Raw genomic sequence first — 18,115 nt, forward strand, 5'->3', positions numbered from 1 at the left:
GACAGATATATATTTAAAATAAAAACCACCACCACATTTCTGATCAAGGCTCTAATTAAAGTCTTTAATGGCTTCCACTGAGTTACAGGACAAAACCTAAAATCTTTCATTTATCTGTCATGGTCCTGATTTTTACATGTTTCTTCTCATTTTTGGCACAGATTCAAAGGCACTATCAGTTCCACCTAGAGAGGGATCTCTTCCTTTATCTGCAAAGCTGGAGACAGGGCTCGAGGGCACTTCCCAGCGCCCATGTCTGACAGGCTCAGCAGATGCTCCTCCTCAGAGCGGCCCCAGACACCGCGCGGAGCACAACACAAAGTTACTGCTTCAGTGCCTCCACCACTTTGAGGAGACTCGAGAATGGACATTATTTATGAAAATGAAAATTACCAAGTACATTTCATGACAAGCTTGTCATGCACCCATGCCTCCAGTACTCATCAGTCATGTCTTCTTAGCATTCTTCACTAATTTTAACAAGTAACATTTATTTGGCTGCAAATATATTGTTTCTTTATTCATTTGTGCCAGGCAGTCATTGCCTAACTAACACTAATACCTTAAAGGTGTAAGAAGCAGACTACTCTTGTGCTTTACCATGCAAATTGTTACCTAGGTTACATCCAAGGGGATGGCTGGTTCTTACAATGAAGTCTACATACCACAAATCTGTTTCTATTCAGATATGGTAATTGTACTTGAATTAAAGTTAAAACAATGGTTGTGTCCAGTAGGACTTACATCTACCATATAAAAAGTATCTTTTAAGATTTGTAAAGCATACAAGAGTTCACAGAGCCAAAAATTCCTAATTTTTCACTGGTTACAAGATTCTCCATGATATACAGTGACAATTTATATTCTTGCAAATGCTAAGTTTAATCAATTTCTAATTCTAAAAAAAGACCATGGAATAAATATGATTCAAAGAAACAAAAAAGTACATTAAAGCACCCTCCTATACCTGTTGATAGAAGAAATTCAGAGTTGGCTTGTCTTCAGTAAACTGGTTTAGAAATCCTTTTGGCAAATAACGAATTCTCAATTCATATCTAAAAAACAATTGACAAAATAGAACAGTTAGAGACTACAATTACTCTGAAACGTGATTGTTTTTTAAAAGTTAAAAAAGAACCCCTTATTTTTTAATGTAAACTTTTGATTTTTCAGCCCCCAAAGTGCACATGCCATCAATGGCTTCTCCCCAGGAGACGAAGCCTGAGACGCCCAGGAAGCTCCACTGCCGCCAGGGCACACGCCCTCCAGGCCTCCTCCGGCTTCTATCTGATCCTAGTGGGATCAGTGTGCACGCTCTTGTGCCTGGCTTCTTTCATTCAGCATGTGCTTGTGAGACTCGTCCATCGCTGAGTGAATTCTTTTTTTTTTTGTACATAAAGGGCTTATTTTAAATGTTTACAAACTAGGCTAGCATTATTTCCTAGCTGGTCACAATGGAACAGAGTTCTGCTGTATGAACACACCACAGCTGTTTAGCCAGGTTACTGCTGACAGCCATCTGAGTAGTTTCCACTTTCTGGCTATTAGGAAGAATGCTGCTATAAATGCTCTTTTTTAAATTAGAGAGGTCGCAAGTTTATATGTATAAAATACAGAGTGCTATGAACACTCTTGTGTGTGTCTTTTGATGAACATATATACGCATTTCTTTTGGGTGGATCCTCAGGAACAGAGTTCCTGGATCACAGCCTTAGCAGTTGTTACCACGCAGTATGCTGAAGAGGTTGTACCAGTTTATACTCTACTAGCGGCCTGGGGATGTTCTGGTCACTCAAAACCATTGCCTCCACATGGTAGTTTCTAGTTTTTTGTTTTGCTTTTTTAAGTCACTCTGGTGGGAATACTGATAGATTATGGTGTTAACAGGCACTTCCTTGATGATTAATGAAGCTGAACATTTTTTCATATGTTTATTGCCATTTTGGATGTCTTTTGTGAAGCGCCTGTTCAAGTTTTTGTCCACTTTTAATTGAGTTGTCTCCCTTTTCTACCCAGATTCCCAACTGATTTGCTGGTAATCTTTACATATTCTGGGCATGAGGCCTCTGTTAGATATAACGAATATCTTCTTCTACTCTGTGGCTTGCTTTTCACTCTCAAGGTTATCTTCTGAAGACGAAAAGTTCTCAACTTTTATGCAGTCCTATTTCTTCTTTGCCTTTCCAGTAAATTCTTTTAATGAAATAAAAAGAATTTATTTATTTGCTTACTAAAAGGTTCTAACAATACTATCTACATTTTTCCTAAAAGGTTTATTATTTGACCTTTAAAAAAAGGATAAGGGAAAAGTACAAAAAGAAATAAATACAATTCTTCTGGTTCATGTTAACGATAAAAAACATGTAATATAGAGGGTGCTGTGGAGATTTCTAAATGTTCACCTTATGAGAACACTTCTCAAACAATGAGATGCCATTTTATTTTTATCCTCAGAAAGTTCAATAACTTACTATAGATATTCTAATGGGGCAATTACTTCATTTACTTTTTTAAAGATTTACCAGGCACTTAAGTAGATATTTTACACATACCATTTCTCATAACTGACATGATAAGGGATCAGAAGGGTACTTATTCATATTTTGCAGGCTAGGAAAACAATGATCAGCAAGAGGTAGCAATCAGTTACAAGATTGCTTTCATAATTTGAGCAGGTTGCAGGAGACTTTACGTATTAATGCAAAAACTACAGTCCAAAGTTCAATAGCTGGTGATCTGGTTTCACGCCTGTTCTTCTCCCATCTACTTAAGCATGGCTGTCTTGAGGCTGAGAACAACATTTACTGTGTACTTAGGATAGGACAGAAATTGGGGTGAGCACTGTCAACAGGTGACCCCAAGAAAGGCAGAGAGTGCGCCAGCTCTGGGCCGAAATGGCCCAGCTTAATTCTCAGCTCTATCACTTCATCACCATCTGCTACCACCTACCTCTCTGAGCTTCAATTTCCTCATAGGGAGGTAGTGAGAAACAAAAGAGTTAGTAAACACAAAACACCTAGAATAGTCACTGGCACACAATTAATATGTGGTTTTAAGTTTTATTTATTGTGTTATTAAAGTACTCAAGAAATAGTTATTCAGCACCAATTATGTACAAGGCATAGTTCCAAGGGCTGGGAATACATCAGTGAATAAAAAGGAAAAGTCCTGGCCCTCAAAGTTTCCACTTTTGTGGTTGTGGCCAGACAACAAAAACATAAACGTATGTCAGGAGGTAGGAAATGTTATGAAGACAAAGCAAGGTAAGGGGAGGACAAATGATGACCTTATTTTCAAAACGGTGGTCAGTGAAGGTCACTCTGACATGGTGCTATTTAAGCCAAGACTAAGGGAGGGGGAAGGGAGCGGAGCAGTTCTGTGCAGGAAGAGCTCCCGGCAGATGGAAGAGAGTGTATGAAGGCCCTGGGGCTGGAGGCTGCTTGGTTTTCAGGAACAGCAGTCAGGCCAAAACAAGGAGGGCAGAAGGAGCGCAGGCTTCCAAGAGGTGGTGGATCACAAGTGGCAGGCACTGCGGGACCCTGCAAGCCTGACTGCGGTTGCTTCTCAGTGGGAGAGGAGGCCATTTTCAGCAGGGCAGTGACATCCCAAGACTGGCGTTTTCAACACTTCCTCAGGCTGTGCTATGGCGAACAGGCAACAGGGGACCTCAGGAAGATGTAGGCAGACCAGGGGCTAATGCAACACTCAGTGAAAAATAACGACCAGATTAATATTTTACTGTGTTGCCACAGGTAAGGAAAAAGTCTTAGGGAATTATGTAATTTGCTCAAGGCCCCATAGCTGTTAAGAAGCAGACAAAGGACTCCTCTCCTGGAAGACTGGGCATGAAATGCTCTAAGGCAGAATGAAACAGCAGCTTAGACAGAGCTGTTCATGTGGAGGTAGGCAAGGCCTTTAGATCAGGTGAAGGATTGTGTTCTCTCTTCCAACCCATTCCAGGCTACCATATTACCCCCTACAACTCTACTGAAAATTTTCTAAAGAGTGCATAATTCAAGTACAAGCCAGCAATGTCTAGTCAGTCCTTAAACTGCACCACTGGCAACTACATTCTACTGCCTCAGCGGTGCTGACACCTCATGCCCCTTCTCCTCATGGCATCGCCCACTCATCATTTTCCTTATGCTCTTGTTACTATTCTCAGAGTCTGGCAACATCCAGAGACATATTTCCACTTCTCTGCTATATGTCTCTCGATGGTCTCCCACCAAATAGCAGCTAAAACAGAATGCCATGAAAATGCAGTAATCTTTTTGGTCCTATACCAAACCCTAGCTTGAAACCAAGTTTCCTAGGCAGACGGTCTCACCACCAACTAGAGCCATCATACTCAAAAGCTAATGACCAACTAAAAGTGAAGAAGAGCAGGAAATGTTTTTGAAAAGCTAAACTGAACTAAGAATCTGATAACCCTGATACTGAGAGGGATTAGCCACCCAGTTTTTGTGTAGTGAAATCAAGAAAACAGAACTTTATGAAACAACTCAGGTGACCTGCATCTGTCTTAAAACAGATTTCTAATTATTAATAATAAAGCTAGAAGGGAGACTGGGAATAGAAAATCATCTAGCAAATATTACAATAATAAGTGCTGCAGGAAAAAAATCATCAGTGGATGCTAAGATTAACAGGTGAAAGTGTGATGAAAAATATGATGTCTGCATAGTCTCAAAATATCTCTCCAGAGGATATTTCTTAATTACAAAAGGAATACAGTAACTTAATAGTGGAGAAAACTGGCCAGATCATTTTAACCAAATGATCAGTCATAAATCACCAGGAAAATAAGTCATACTGTTATCATGGACTTCCTGACATGATGCAACTGGAAGGACAACATCTTTACCATAGAGTTCCTGTCAAAAACGCACAACTTCAACCATGAAAAAAATACAAGACAAATCCACACTGAGGGACACTGTACAAGTAGCAAGCCAGTATTCTTCAAAAGTGTCAAGGTCAAGAATGACAAAGCCAGTCAGAGAAACTGTCCCCGATCAGAGATCTAAAGAGATGTGACAGTGAACGGTAAAGTGGGATGCACGGCTGGATCCTGGCCCAGAAAGGATTAAGTAGGACAACTGCAAAACTGGAATAAGTTTTGTAGATTAATTAAGAGAATTGTATCAATGTTAATTTCCTTGTTTAGCTAACTGCACTGTTCATATAAGATTTTAATATTTGGAGAAGCTGAGTGGAGGATATTTGGAATTCTGTGTACTCATTTTGCAACTTTTGATACACACTGAAAATGAAAAGAAATTCCCACACTAATGATATTGGCTGTTCCATAGTTTTGTTAACATGTATCCATCAGAACCAGTTTTAAATTTGCTTTTTCTTTTTTTTTTTTAATTATTTATTTTTTAAATTACATTATGAAAAATATGAGGTCCCATTCAACCCCACCACCCCCGCCCCCCACTACCCCCACAGCAACACTCTCTCCCATCATCATGACACATCCATTGCACCTGGTAAGTTCATCTCTTAAATTTGCTTTTTCAATAAATATCGTCTGTGTAAGCCACAGAGCCACTAGAAACTAATTTGAAATGCACAATCAACCAATAAATTGCCTCAGTGAAAGTGCACCTGTAGGGCAGCCAATGAGGGACCATTTCTAGCTTTTCCAATTCAGCCAATCAGGAATGGACTAAGTCCAAGGACTACCAACCAAGTATAGCCTCACCTGAGTAACTATGCTTCTACAATTGGTGCCAACCCATTCCCACCTCAGAAACTCTGCCAAATGGTAAACTCTGTGTTTCCAAAAACCTTGTATAGTATCAGCAGTATATTCTGCTCAGGGAGGATGAACCAGCATAGCTGTTCCTTAAGAATGCAATGAATCTACTGTTTCTGATCCAGATAATGAGTGACTTGGACAATACATAAAAAGGAACTGAATATGACAAAAGTCAGGCTACTGGTTACCTCCGAAAATAAAAATAGAGAATGTCATTGGAATTGGGCACATCTCTAATTAAATGGGTTGTAACTGACCAAATCCAAGACAGAGACAAAATGTTACCAAGAGACATACTCGAAAGAAAGGAACACTACGTATTGGTACAGGAAGTAGAAATCAAGATGGTATTATTATGATCATAAACTTATATGCCCTTAATGAAATAGCCTTTAAATCAGAAAGCATTTGAAGACAGAACTGAGAAAAATAAGTAAACCAACAGTTACAGTTGGAAACTTTAATAATAACTATTCAAGCAGGCAAAATAAAAATATAACCATTCAGATAACATAACAATAAGAATGAACAGACACACCCACTCATTCCCTTCATAATAACAGAACACACATTTCTTTAAAAGAATCACCTCAACAGAATCTAAAGAATCAATGCAATAAAATGCCATTCTTCCTATAGTAAAACAAACAATTTTTTTTAGAGCCCACATATCTGAAATTTAAAATACATATCCATAAATAACCTTAAGTTGAAGGAGGCATCTTCAGAGAAATTACAGAATATTCATTGATGGCGGCGGACTTGGCCCAGTGGTTAGGGCATCCGCCTACCACATGGGAGGTCCGCAGTTCAAACCCTGGGCCTCCTTGACCCGTGTGGAGCTGGCCCATGCACAGTGCTGATGCGCACAAGGGGTGCTGTGCCACACAGGGGTGTCCTCCGCATAGAGGAGCCCCACACGTAAAGAGTGCGCCCGGTAAGGAGAGCCACCCATTGCAAAAGAAAGCGCAGCCTGCCCAGGAATGGCACCGCTCACACGGAGAGCTAATGCAACAAGATGATGCAACAAAAAGAAACACAGATTTCCGTGCCACTGACAACAACAGAAGTGGACAAAGAAGAACATGCAGGAAAATAGACACAGAGAACAGACAACCGGGAGTGGAGGGGAGGGGAAGGGGAGAGAAATAAATAATAAATCTTAAAAAAAAAAAAGAATATTCACTGATAATGAAAATAACACCAAAATTTCTGGGGCTCAAAGCAATACTTAAATGGCAATTTGTAGGTCAAATACATTTATCAGAAAACAGGAAAGAATGCAAACCAGTAAGTTAAGTGTTCAACTCAGAAATAATAGAAATAATAAAATGTAAGATAAACTCCACTGTAGTAACAAACTATATTTTAAAATACGGCACAAACCCTCTGTGGAGAAGCTGTTGAAGACAACGGGCAGGGATGTCATCAACAAATTCCAGACTATGAGGAGGACAGGCCTCACGGCTTCCTCCACAAACAACTGGAAAGCAAGGGTGGGGAGCTGGAGGGACCTCACAGATTAGCAGAGACTTAAGAGACGTTTCAGTCATTCTCTTAGGCCTAAAGTGAATACCAATTCAAATAATTAACCTTTAAAAATGTTCATATTTATTAAACAAGTAGAAATATGAAAACTGACAGGATAGTTTAAGAAATTAAGAATAATTTTTGGAGATGTTAATAATTTGTTCAAATTTGTGGTGCCATAGGGAAAAAAAGTCCTTATATTTTAGTGCAGTGGCTCTCAACCAGGAGATATTTAGCCTCCCACTCCACCACCCTGCCCTGCCAAGGGGCCTTTGGCAGTGACTAAGACGTTGGTGGTTATTACAGCGGTGAGGTAGGTTTACTGGCATCTAATGGGTAGAGGCCATACACTGTACAGAATAGCTCTAAACAATAAAGAATTTTCCAGCCCAAAATATCAAAAGTGCTGGGACTGAAAAACTCTGCATTTATTTAGTATACTAAATAAATACTATATACTAAAATACTTATACTATATATACTAAAATACTTTTGAATAAAATGATATGGTATGTGGAATTTGCTACAAAATAATGTGAGGTTGAGAGATGGGAAATAAAGTGACCATGATTTGATAATTGCTGAAATTGGATGACAAGTATTTGGGAGTTCATTTTAACCATTCTGTCTACATTTATATTATATATTTTAAAATTTGAAATAAAAAATTAAAACAAAAAATAAGTTAAAAGTAAATTATAAGTTAAAAATAAATTTGAAGGTCAAACAACAACAACAAAAAGCATGCTATCATGCTATGGACAGAGAATTTAAAAAATAGAAGTCTGAAATAGTTCCATTAATTCATGACATGGTTACCAAAACTAACTATATGCATTGCTCATTGAAAAAAAAACAACTCTGAAAACTTAAAAAGAAAATTTTCTAACATGTTAATTTCTCAAAAATAAAGTTATTGTCCTCTGAATCAGTGTAGCCAAAACTATTCAACCAAGATTTTTCCTAAATGAATACTTAATCACTTTCTCATTAATAACATTTAGTGTAAGCAATTTTGTCTAACACATTTAAAATTTCTAGTTTTATCTATGCTTTACAACACATTATACAATAAAAGTTCAATGCATGAATAAACATAAAAACACAAAAAAGATTAAAGATGTGAGATAAATGTTTGGATAGGGAATGTAAATACAATGAATAAGATGAGAAGACTTGTAAAAAAAATGCAGACATTTTGGTACATTATCTCATTAAATTCCAATCATTTCCAGTATTTTTTTGAGGGGGGTACCATGGAGGCTTAACAATTGTGAACAACTAAGAACTTGGAGAAATCCCTGATACCACAAAGCCACATGCGGGGAGGCGGAGCAGAGAAGGAATGAAGAGGAAGAAAGCAAAGCAGGAGGGCAGCGGGAGAGGAGGGGCGGTGGAAGGCACACTGCAGGAGAAAGGACAGGGGAAGTCATGCGACTGTGTAACTCCAGATTCACTTAATAAAAACCAGGGACAGGGCTTTCTTTTCCTCTTCCCAGATACTATCATGCTGACCTGAGAATGCAGCAATCACAAGGGCACAGAGGTTGATGCGAAGAACCTAAGATTTCAAAAACCCTGCAGGAGGATGAACAATCAAGAGTTTACAATGGAAAGGAACTTGTTCATCTCTGTACTGTGAGCGTCCAGTACAGAAGTGTCATGTAAATGTTGTCTTAATTTTTAAGAACTATTGTTGAATCCAACAAAACAATGAAAAGCTGCACTTTTCAAATTAAACTATTCAGCTGTATCAAGTATTAATTTGAAGCCATAGCAAATCTTTACCGCCTCCTCCTGGAGGGTCCCTATCACTTGACAATTTGAGCAGGGTGTGGGGTGTGAGTAGGGACCACTTTCTATTAATACAAGCAAGGCTGTTATTAATAGACTCTTGAGACATTTCCAGCTTTCCTGGAACAATTTAGGATAGATGTTGTTCCTTTCCTACTTATAGTACTAGATTTCCTATCTTTGGCAAATGATGATTTTGAGGGATAGAGAAGCATTAATTTAATAAGGTTTCATTTTATTTCTTCTCAAATTCTTAATACTATTCCTCAATTTGACACGCATGGAGTGCCATTTCAAGATAACACAGGAAAGCGTACCAAAACCAAACCTAAGAAGTCCTGGCTGCTCATTATTCTATTTTATTTTGTCATCTTTGAAAAAGGAAACCTTTCCTCTGTATGAAGATTTTTTTCCTCCTGCAAAGGTCTGGAAAACCCCACCTCCTTCCAGACTGAGGAGCAGCTGAACAGTGGTCAACAGGGAGTCCTGGGCTGGGAACGGAGCCCCAGCTGGAGAGCAGCTGAAAGGGTTTTCTTTTTCCCTTGCCCAGAAAGGCAAGATTCTGCAAAAGCCCCACAATACTCCCTCAAATGGCAAGAAAGCCTTCTCTCCTAGATGGGGCCCTCAAAACCCTTGAATTCAACATCTGAATATGTTGAGCCATTTCTCCAAAAGTTCAGGCAATCTAGTTACATCTGACTAACAGAAATAAAAGAGCATTCCACGTTGTATGTTTCCAGATAACTTAAAATTTACTTATCTAAATTTAGTTGACTAAATTTAATTGTCTAAGTGCAAAAACTGAAACTTTAATCTGTTTGGTGCAAATCTCTCAAAACTGCATGTGTTCTGCTGCATTTTGATCCACATACATGGAATTAAAACTTTCTCGACCAACGCAAGATCCTAAGGCTCCCTGGAGTCCAAAGCTGGTGGGGCTGCACGTGCGTACTAAAGGAGGGGTTTTCGCAAGTCCTCCAGGGGTCTTTGGGAAGTGGGGTGAACAGGCTGCCAACTCCACAGGGAGTCTGGGTCCACTCTCCCTCTGACTGAATTTATCACTCCCTTGTTTGTATTTTCTGTATGGTTTTATTCCACTTGTGTTCCTAGCAATACTTTTTAGTTTTTGTGGCTTTTTAATTTACTAAAAGCTTATCATGATGTAGATCACCACTAGTACCTTTTTTCAAACTGAGGTAAAACTCACCTAATACAAACTTGACCATTTTAGAATGGACAGTTCAGCGGCCCTCAGTGCATTAGCAACACTGGGTAGAATTCTGCCACATGGCGTCGGGCTGCTAAGGCTCACCCGCACGGTTGCACGCGCCTTCAATGTATTCGCTCTGACTTGTGTAACACTCCACCGTATGAAAAGAGCCACAACTTTCTAACTGTTGCTGGTTATCTGGTTTGCTTGTTTGTTTTAATACAGAGTACCACTATAACCATTCTTGCATCTCTCTCCTTATAAAGAAATGGAAGATTCTGTTGAGCATATACCTTGAAGTGCAGGATTTTAGATTACGTGATAACTCAACTTTCAAGAGTGCTTCAGCTGTGTTCCCACGTGGTATAACCAACCTCCGTTCTCCCCGGCGGTGGAGACAAGACCATGTGCACTCACATCCTCTCAGTGTCCAACAATTTACTTTTTGCCAACCACATGGCATCAGATGGAATTTCACTGTGGTCTAGGAGTGCATTTTCCTGGTCACTAATGAACCTGGCAATGTCCACCCATGATTACAGGGCAAACTTGTTTTCTTTTTTATCAGAATACCTTCATGTCTCTTGCTCATTTTTCTTTTTTGTGGGTTGACTGCAATTTCCATATTGATTGGCAGAAGGTCTTCATATACTCTCAACAGCATCCCTGTTTGGTTACAGGTACTACGAATCTCTTCTTTCAGTTTACAACTAGTTTTTATACCTTCTTTAATATAAAGAGCTTAGTTTCACACTTGATCTTAGGCAAAGGCCAAGAAGTGAATAAACACAGCCAAATTTGTGATTCTTTTATAGGTAACACTGTTTAGATTTTAAGAAAAAACTTCCTATCCTAGGCTCAAATAGATATTCAAAGATATTTAACTCCAAATTTTCAAAATAATGGAACTGAAATTTATATCCAAGTATTCTAACCATTCCTAGCACTTCCATTCTAATATTAATATCTTACTTTTCAGAATTAAATCCAGAACCACAATGATCTTTTACAACTGCACTTGTGAAGGATTACTAGATGACTGCTAGTGAGAAAAAAGCTATTATCAAATACTCTGTTTCTTATAGTTACACAGCTCACATAGGAGAGGAGTAGAGAATAAACAGCTGGTGCTTGCATTCAATTTCCAGTCTGCCACCCAATTCAGGCTGTATGATCTCTGGGAAAGTTAAGCCTCTTTAAACCACAGCTTTCTTCTGACTAAAATGGCAAAAGGAAAGAACTTACTTGGTAAGACGATCACAATACAAATTAGCTGTGATAAAAGATGTCAAGTGGGTCATGATTAAGATGGTGAAGTGAGACACTGTAGGGCTCCATGGCCACCCCCCACCCCCATAGTTTGAACAACCAGCAAGAACTGGCAGAAACTTCTTTGGCAAAGCTCCAGAAAACCAGTTCAAGGCTTGCAGAAACAGGACAAGCACTGAATCAAGAAAAAAGCTACTTAAAAGCTGTAGGATCTCATGGTGCCCTGGCTGGCCCCTCCCCACCCCCAGGTCAGGGGTCCTCGTTCCAGAGGGAGCAGAGTAACCTTGTACAAGTACTGGGAGCACGTATGCGTGGCACAACTTGACTGGGGACAGCCTAAAGTACCAAAACAGGATACTTGCTGTAGGCTCACCAACCCAGAATTTGCAGGGTGCTCTCCCATAGAACCAAGTGAGAGCAGTCAAGTGGCTGCCTGGGGTATGGACTGCTGGCTGTGGCACGCACAGTGCATGCCCGAGACCAAAAGGGAAGAGGGAAGAGGAGACCAAGTGCATGCCAAAGACAAGATGCAAGTGCAGAAAGGATTAAAGGAAGGGGAGGACCCTACACTTAATAGCCTTGAGCTATTTTCTACACTATTCATATGGAGGAGCCCTGAAGGAGTACACTTGCACAGGGCAAGTTGCAAAGACTGGGAGAGGTTTTTTCTTTTTTTCCCTTGTTCTTTTTTTGGGGAGTTAACTCCTGGAATTCAAGGAAAGCTCTGTCATAATACTACCTAATAATAAGATTAAGAAATGGATGCATGAAAATCTAGATTAATAACACATTAAATAACAAAACATCCTGGTTTCAACAAAAGATTACAAAACACACAAAGAAATGGGTAGTGATGGTCCAGGCAAAGGAGAAAATTAGTGCATTAGAAACTACCGATGAGGAGGATCAGACCTGGCACATACCAGCCAAAGGCTTTTAGAAATGGTGCTGAATACACCACAGGTTGTATATATGGTTGAAGTTAAGCTGGCATTAAAGCAAATGAGAGCACTATAGATTTAGGATGTTAAATTTAAGCCCCACAGTGACTACGAAGAAACTATCAGAGAATACGCAATCTCAGACAGACAGAAAGTAGAGTACAGGTTGGTGGGAGGGGGAATGGGGAAGGGAGAATGAGGAGTTAATGCAGAACAGGTGTAGGGTTTCTGGTTGGTACGATGGGCAAGATTCAGTGCTGGCAGGTGGTGAGGGCACTGCAATGCTACGGCTACGATTAACCCTACTTAATGGTATGCTTGGGAGTGGTTGAGAGAGGAAAGTTTATGTTCGTTTGTTTCCATAAAAGAAGGAAAGGGGAGAGGGAGGTCAGAAAACTAAAGAGACAATGACAATTAAAAACAATACATGAGAGAAAGGGCTGTGGCTGAACTAGCTGGGCTCCCATCTACCATAGGGGAGGCCCTGGGTTCGTGTCCCGGGGCCTCCTTGTGAAGGCGGGCTGGCCCATGCACCATGGGGAGCTGACGGCCTGTGCGCCACGGAGAGCTGGCGCAGCAAGATGACGCAACAAAGGGAGACAAGCAGATACAGAAAAAAAGCGCAGCGAACGGACATAGAGAAGACACAGCAAAGAACAGAACAAGCTGTGTGTGTGGGGGGGCGGTAAATAAATAAATCTTAAAAAAAAAAAGCCATACATGATCTTGGATGGGATCTAGCAAGGGAGGAGAAAAGGATCAGAGGGACATATAGGGATAGACAAAAAACTGAAATACAGACTATAAGCTTTATATCAACGTTATGTTTCTTGAACTGCACTGGTCTTAAGGTAGGTACTAAGTGAATATGCTTGTTCATCTCTTACTCTACTTTGGTAGAGGTTGTATACATCATGTTCCTTGAACACTCAACTGATCAGAAAATGGGCTGAAGGGTAAAATAGAAAGATAGGCAGGTACAGATAGCAAAAAACAAAGAAAGACACAGCAAATGTGGCAAAATGTCAAAAATTGGTGGATCCTGGGACGCTGGAAGGTAGGGGTATGATGAAATTCTCTGAATGGGGTTTATATTATTTTTCTGTCTTGTAAGTTGAAAAGTATTTTAAAATACTTTGGTTAGCAAAATGCCTGACACATACTAAGCAATATGTATTAATACATAATACATAAAATTATGATTAACAAACTAATAATGCTCTTAGAGGTTCCTAGTTCAAGCCTCTACATTATACTATTTTCCCTCTGGGTTGTTGTTTTATTTCTTAAACAATTACTCACCAATTACTCAACACTTACTCAATTTTCACTCAACAAATTTTTGTTTGGTGCCAATTAGATATCAGTATGCCTCGGGACCAGGAATACTGAGGTGACTACTACAGAAGTCTCTGAGGGAAAAAAAGAATATAGCAAACGGTTTGTTATACATATAAATACAGTATTAGTATGATTTATGCTTTAAAACATTTACAGAGAAGGAGCTGCTGAAGTCAAAGCTAGGGAGTGGGCTAATCTTTAGACAAAATGGCCCAAGAAGGTCATGGGGAAGCGGTGACCACTGAGCACCTGCACGCAGTCAAGGGAGGACCAAGCAGGGACGGGGTGCAAGAACACACCCTGCAGTCATACCACCTGCAAAGGTCCACCTGAGTACCAGGGCTGCTGGCTCCAGAACCCGAGAGAAAAACCAGTGGGGCTCGAACAGAGTGAGGGAAGCATTCTAAAAGACAAGGCAGGGAAGTGGATTTGGCTCAACTGATAGAGCGTTGATACAGGAGGTCCAGGGTACAAACCCAGGGCCTCGTGGCCCGTGTGGTGAGCTGGCCCAAGTGCAGCGCTGATGCGTGCAAGGAGTGCCATGCCAGGCAGGGGAACCCCATGCACAAGGAGTGTGCCCTCGCAATGAGTGTGCCCCCGCAAGGGGAGCCGCCCCATGAGAAAAAAAGTGCATCCTGCCCAGGAGTGGTGCCACACACACGGAGAGCTGTCGCAGCAAGATGAGGCAACAAAAAGAGACACAGATTCCTGGTGCCACTGACAGGAACGCAAGTGCACAAAGAAGAACACACAGTGTATGGACACAAAGAGCAGACAATGGGGGCAGGGGGAAGGGGAGAGAAATTTTAAAAAAATTTGTTTTAATCTTTAAAAAATAATAAAATAAAAGACAAGGCAAAGGGAGGGGAGGTAAGGAAGTGGAAGTTAAAATGGAGGGCTACACTCTTCAAAAAGAAAGTTGTCAATCAAGAAGTCACCAAATTAGCCTCCAACCAAGTATTCATGAAAATAATCCCAAAATACATTAAAGAATTAAATGGAAAATCGAAAATTCAAAGGGAACAATGTAGTTAGAGTGGAGGAAGGGGAGTCACTGCACAAGTAGGTAAGAACTGTGAAGTAGTCAAATTTTGGAGTTTGCCGAGTGTGGTGACGTTTCTTCTAGAATAGTTTATGTTTTAAAAGATACAATGATAGCACATTCTGTCAGCTCTATATAAAAATACAGCCCCGTGCACATGCTCTCAATAAGACAATTGCTAATCCTCTTGTTCCTAATCTTTTATGATTTCTTTCCCAGGTGATTGAAGTAACTTGTTTATTATTTCCCTGTGTACCTCCAATTACATGTATAAATCTATTGCCAAAGGCAGGTCTAGAGAGAATATAAAGAGAAGAAAAGAGGTCACTGGAGTTCCCCAAAATTTAATGGCTAAGCAGGGGAAGACCAAGTAAGAGTGGTCAATGAAGCAGGAGAAAAACCAAGAGTCTGGTTTCCCAGAAAGTGAAGTAAAGCAAGATGGGAGGAACTGATTATGTCATATATCATAGAGATGCTAAGCCAGAGGATGACAACAATGTACGTTTAGAATAAAAAAATTTCAAGCCAGACCATCAGCCAGTTGGGTGTTTTACTGTGAGTCATAAATTATTTAGGAGTGTGCTTTTTATTAATAAATATACTCTATTATATGCCAAAGCCTGTATTTCTACATTAGAAAGAATTGTGAAATGCTTAATTCAAATCAGTTATTTAGCATTGTTTATGTTCTTCCTTTTCCAATAATTGAGAGGTATGCTCAATTTTTTATTATTATTTTTGCTTTATACAGTTTGAGGAGTATCTTTAGGAATTTAAAAGTTATATCTATTTCTGAATTTATTAAATTCCCAGTGAATTGAACCTTTTATTATGAAGTAAATAACCCTCTATATCCCTAATAATGCCTTTCTGCCTTAAAATCTTTTTCATCAATAACCATTTTTTCCTCCTAGTGATTATTTGCCTGAAAAACTTTGTTCCCTCCCTGTTTTTTTTTTTGTTGTTGTTTTTGTTTTTTTTTAGTTGCAACCTACTTGTTTTATGTAAGAGCTTTTCAAACTGAATATCAGGAACCATTAGTTGGTCATTAATTTACTATATGATAATAATCATAAAATTTTATTCTATAATAATCTCTGCCTTTTAACTGGCAAGTTTGAACCATTTACATTCACTATTAAATTTGTGTTTATTTCTAAACTCTCGTTTGTACTTGCTATTTATCCCATTTTCCCATGCTTCCTTTTTTGTCCATTCTTGCCTTCTTTTTAATTGACTATTTCTCTAATATTTATTATAACAGTTTGAAGGTTTTGTGTATGCGAATCCCAGAAAAGATCATTTCCTTAGAACTAACCCATTCCTGTGAGCATAAGGCCCTCCGACTGCATTACATTCACTTAAGGGAACCTTTGATTACATCGATTGCTTAGATTGCTTCAGGGCCTTTGACTGGACCACATCAGTGAGGCAGGACCCAGGTTTTGTCTCCACACTCTGGCTGGGGTCTTATATAAACTTAGAACTGGAAGGGGAAACACAGAGAAAGCAAGCTGCCATCATGATCCTGCCGTGGGAGAGAAAGGATCTCCTGCAGTCACAGAAAAGACAAAGAAGCCCCGAGAGGCGGAGAGGTCCTGGAAGGTGGAGGCTGGAGGCTGGACTCTGCGGAGCACAGGGGCACAAAGAGGCCACCGAGAGGCGAGGCCCACAGAGCAGCTCGAGGCTGGAGAGACAAGCCCCAGCAGGGGCTTAATCACCAAGCGCTGAGCTTAAGGAGAAAGCAGCCTGGAGGAGAAGGCACAAGCCGAGGCTGAGAGCTGCCATTCTGCCTCGCCACGTGGCAGGAGCCCAGGATCTGGCCAACAACCATCTGTGGTGAGAAGGCATCTCTGATGGTGCCTTGGTTTGGACATTTTCACAGCTTGGAACTGTAGGCTTTCTCCCTAATTCCCCATTATAAAAGCCGAGGCATTTCTGGTATTTTTGCATTGGCAGCCTTAGCAAATCAAAATGCCCTTTTATCCACCCATTGTTTAAGTTATAAAATCTATTTCTAATGTTTTAGCAGTTACCCAAAAATATAATTTTAAGACTGAGCTGACTACTTCTCTTCTAACACACATGCTACTTTCCAGTACTTTAGTTCTACATTTTTAATATCAAAAATTAGTTATTACTTTTGCTTTATGGAGCCAATGTTTATTTAGATTTACCATTTTATGGCTAACAATTCTTGCATCCCAAACCTTCCTTAAAGAGTTTCTTTTTCCAGAGGTTTATTTGTCAGAATTCATTTGCTGGTAAACTCTATAAGGAAAATGTCTCTATCTCATCCTGTTATTGAATGGTAATTTAATAAAGTAAATAAATACAAGTTGTCAGCTACTCTCTTTTCAACATTTTGAACTTATTATCCAGTATTTACTTGGCATCTATTAATGCTGTTGAGAAGTCTGAACTTCTCTCTGGTTGCTGTAACATTTTTTTCCCTTGGTACGCTATTTTATTACAATCTGCCTAAATGTGGATTTAGTTTTATAAACCCTGTTTGGGATATGATATTAATCATGTATTTGAGGAGTGATGACCTGCATTAATTCTAGAAAATTCTCAGTCATTATCTATTGATATTCTTCTTCCTCATTCTTTATATTCTTTCCTTCTAGAGTTTCTATAAGAAATAAGTTGGAACTTCTCATTTTTCATATTACATCATCTTGCTTTCATATTTTCCCTCTTTTCATCTCTGCTGTTTTGGTTAATTTTCTCAGATTCATCTTGTTTACTAATTTTTCAGCTACATCTAATCTGCTGTTTTATTCACCATTGATTTCTAGAACTACCTGGTTATTTTACAAATGTGCTTGGTTATTTTTTACAGGCTCCTGCTCTACACTGACACTTTGGTTCCTCTTCTTTAAATATATAGAGCAGTCAAAATTGTACTTTACACTCTTGAAAAGATCATGTACACATGACCTATATTTCTATTCACACTTTTTTCTTTCACCACCTTCATCTACTATCCATGCCACTTTCATAGCTCTCATAAACCAAATTACATTCTCAAGAGTTTCTAAAACTACATGATTCCTATTGAGGTAGGCACACGGATTTTAGAAACCTGTATTATAAAGTCAGACAGCAGATTCAGATCAAAGCTGTGTCATAAGTAATCTATGTGACTACAAATATTTACCCCATACAGTTGTTGAGAGAGTTAAATGAAATTTATATTTAGGTATGCCTTATGA

At 39.4% G+C, this 18,115-nt stretch overlaps 1 protein-coding gene across 30 annotated transcripts in view; it reads right to left on the reverse strand.

Moving 5' to 3' along the window:
• The window catches only part of PTK2 (protein tyrosine kinase 2), a 327,553-nt gene that overhangs the window by 185,617 nt on the left and 123,821 nt on the right, over positions 1 to 18,115 (reverse strand). For all 30 annotated transcript variants that reach the window (XR_011645712.1, XR_011645713.1, XR_011645711.1 and 27 more), the window contains one exon: positions 968 to 1,055. Coding sequence is in view for 26 of the 30 variants with exons in the window: in XM_071208058.1 (XP_071064159.1) it covers positions 968 to 1,055 (88 nt within the window). In the remaining 4 variants the exon portion in view is untranslated. The remainder of the gene's footprint in view (positions 1 to 967; positions 1,056 to 18,115) is intronic.

The sequence above is a fragment of the Dasypus novemcinctus genome, chromosome 14, assembly GCF_030445035.2.
Source record: "Dasypus novemcinctus isolate mDasNov1 chromosome 14, mDasNov1.1.hap2, whole genome shotgun sequence".
NCBI lineage: Eukaryota > Metazoa > Chordata > Mammalia > Cingulata > Dasypodidae > Dasypus > Dasypus novemcinctus.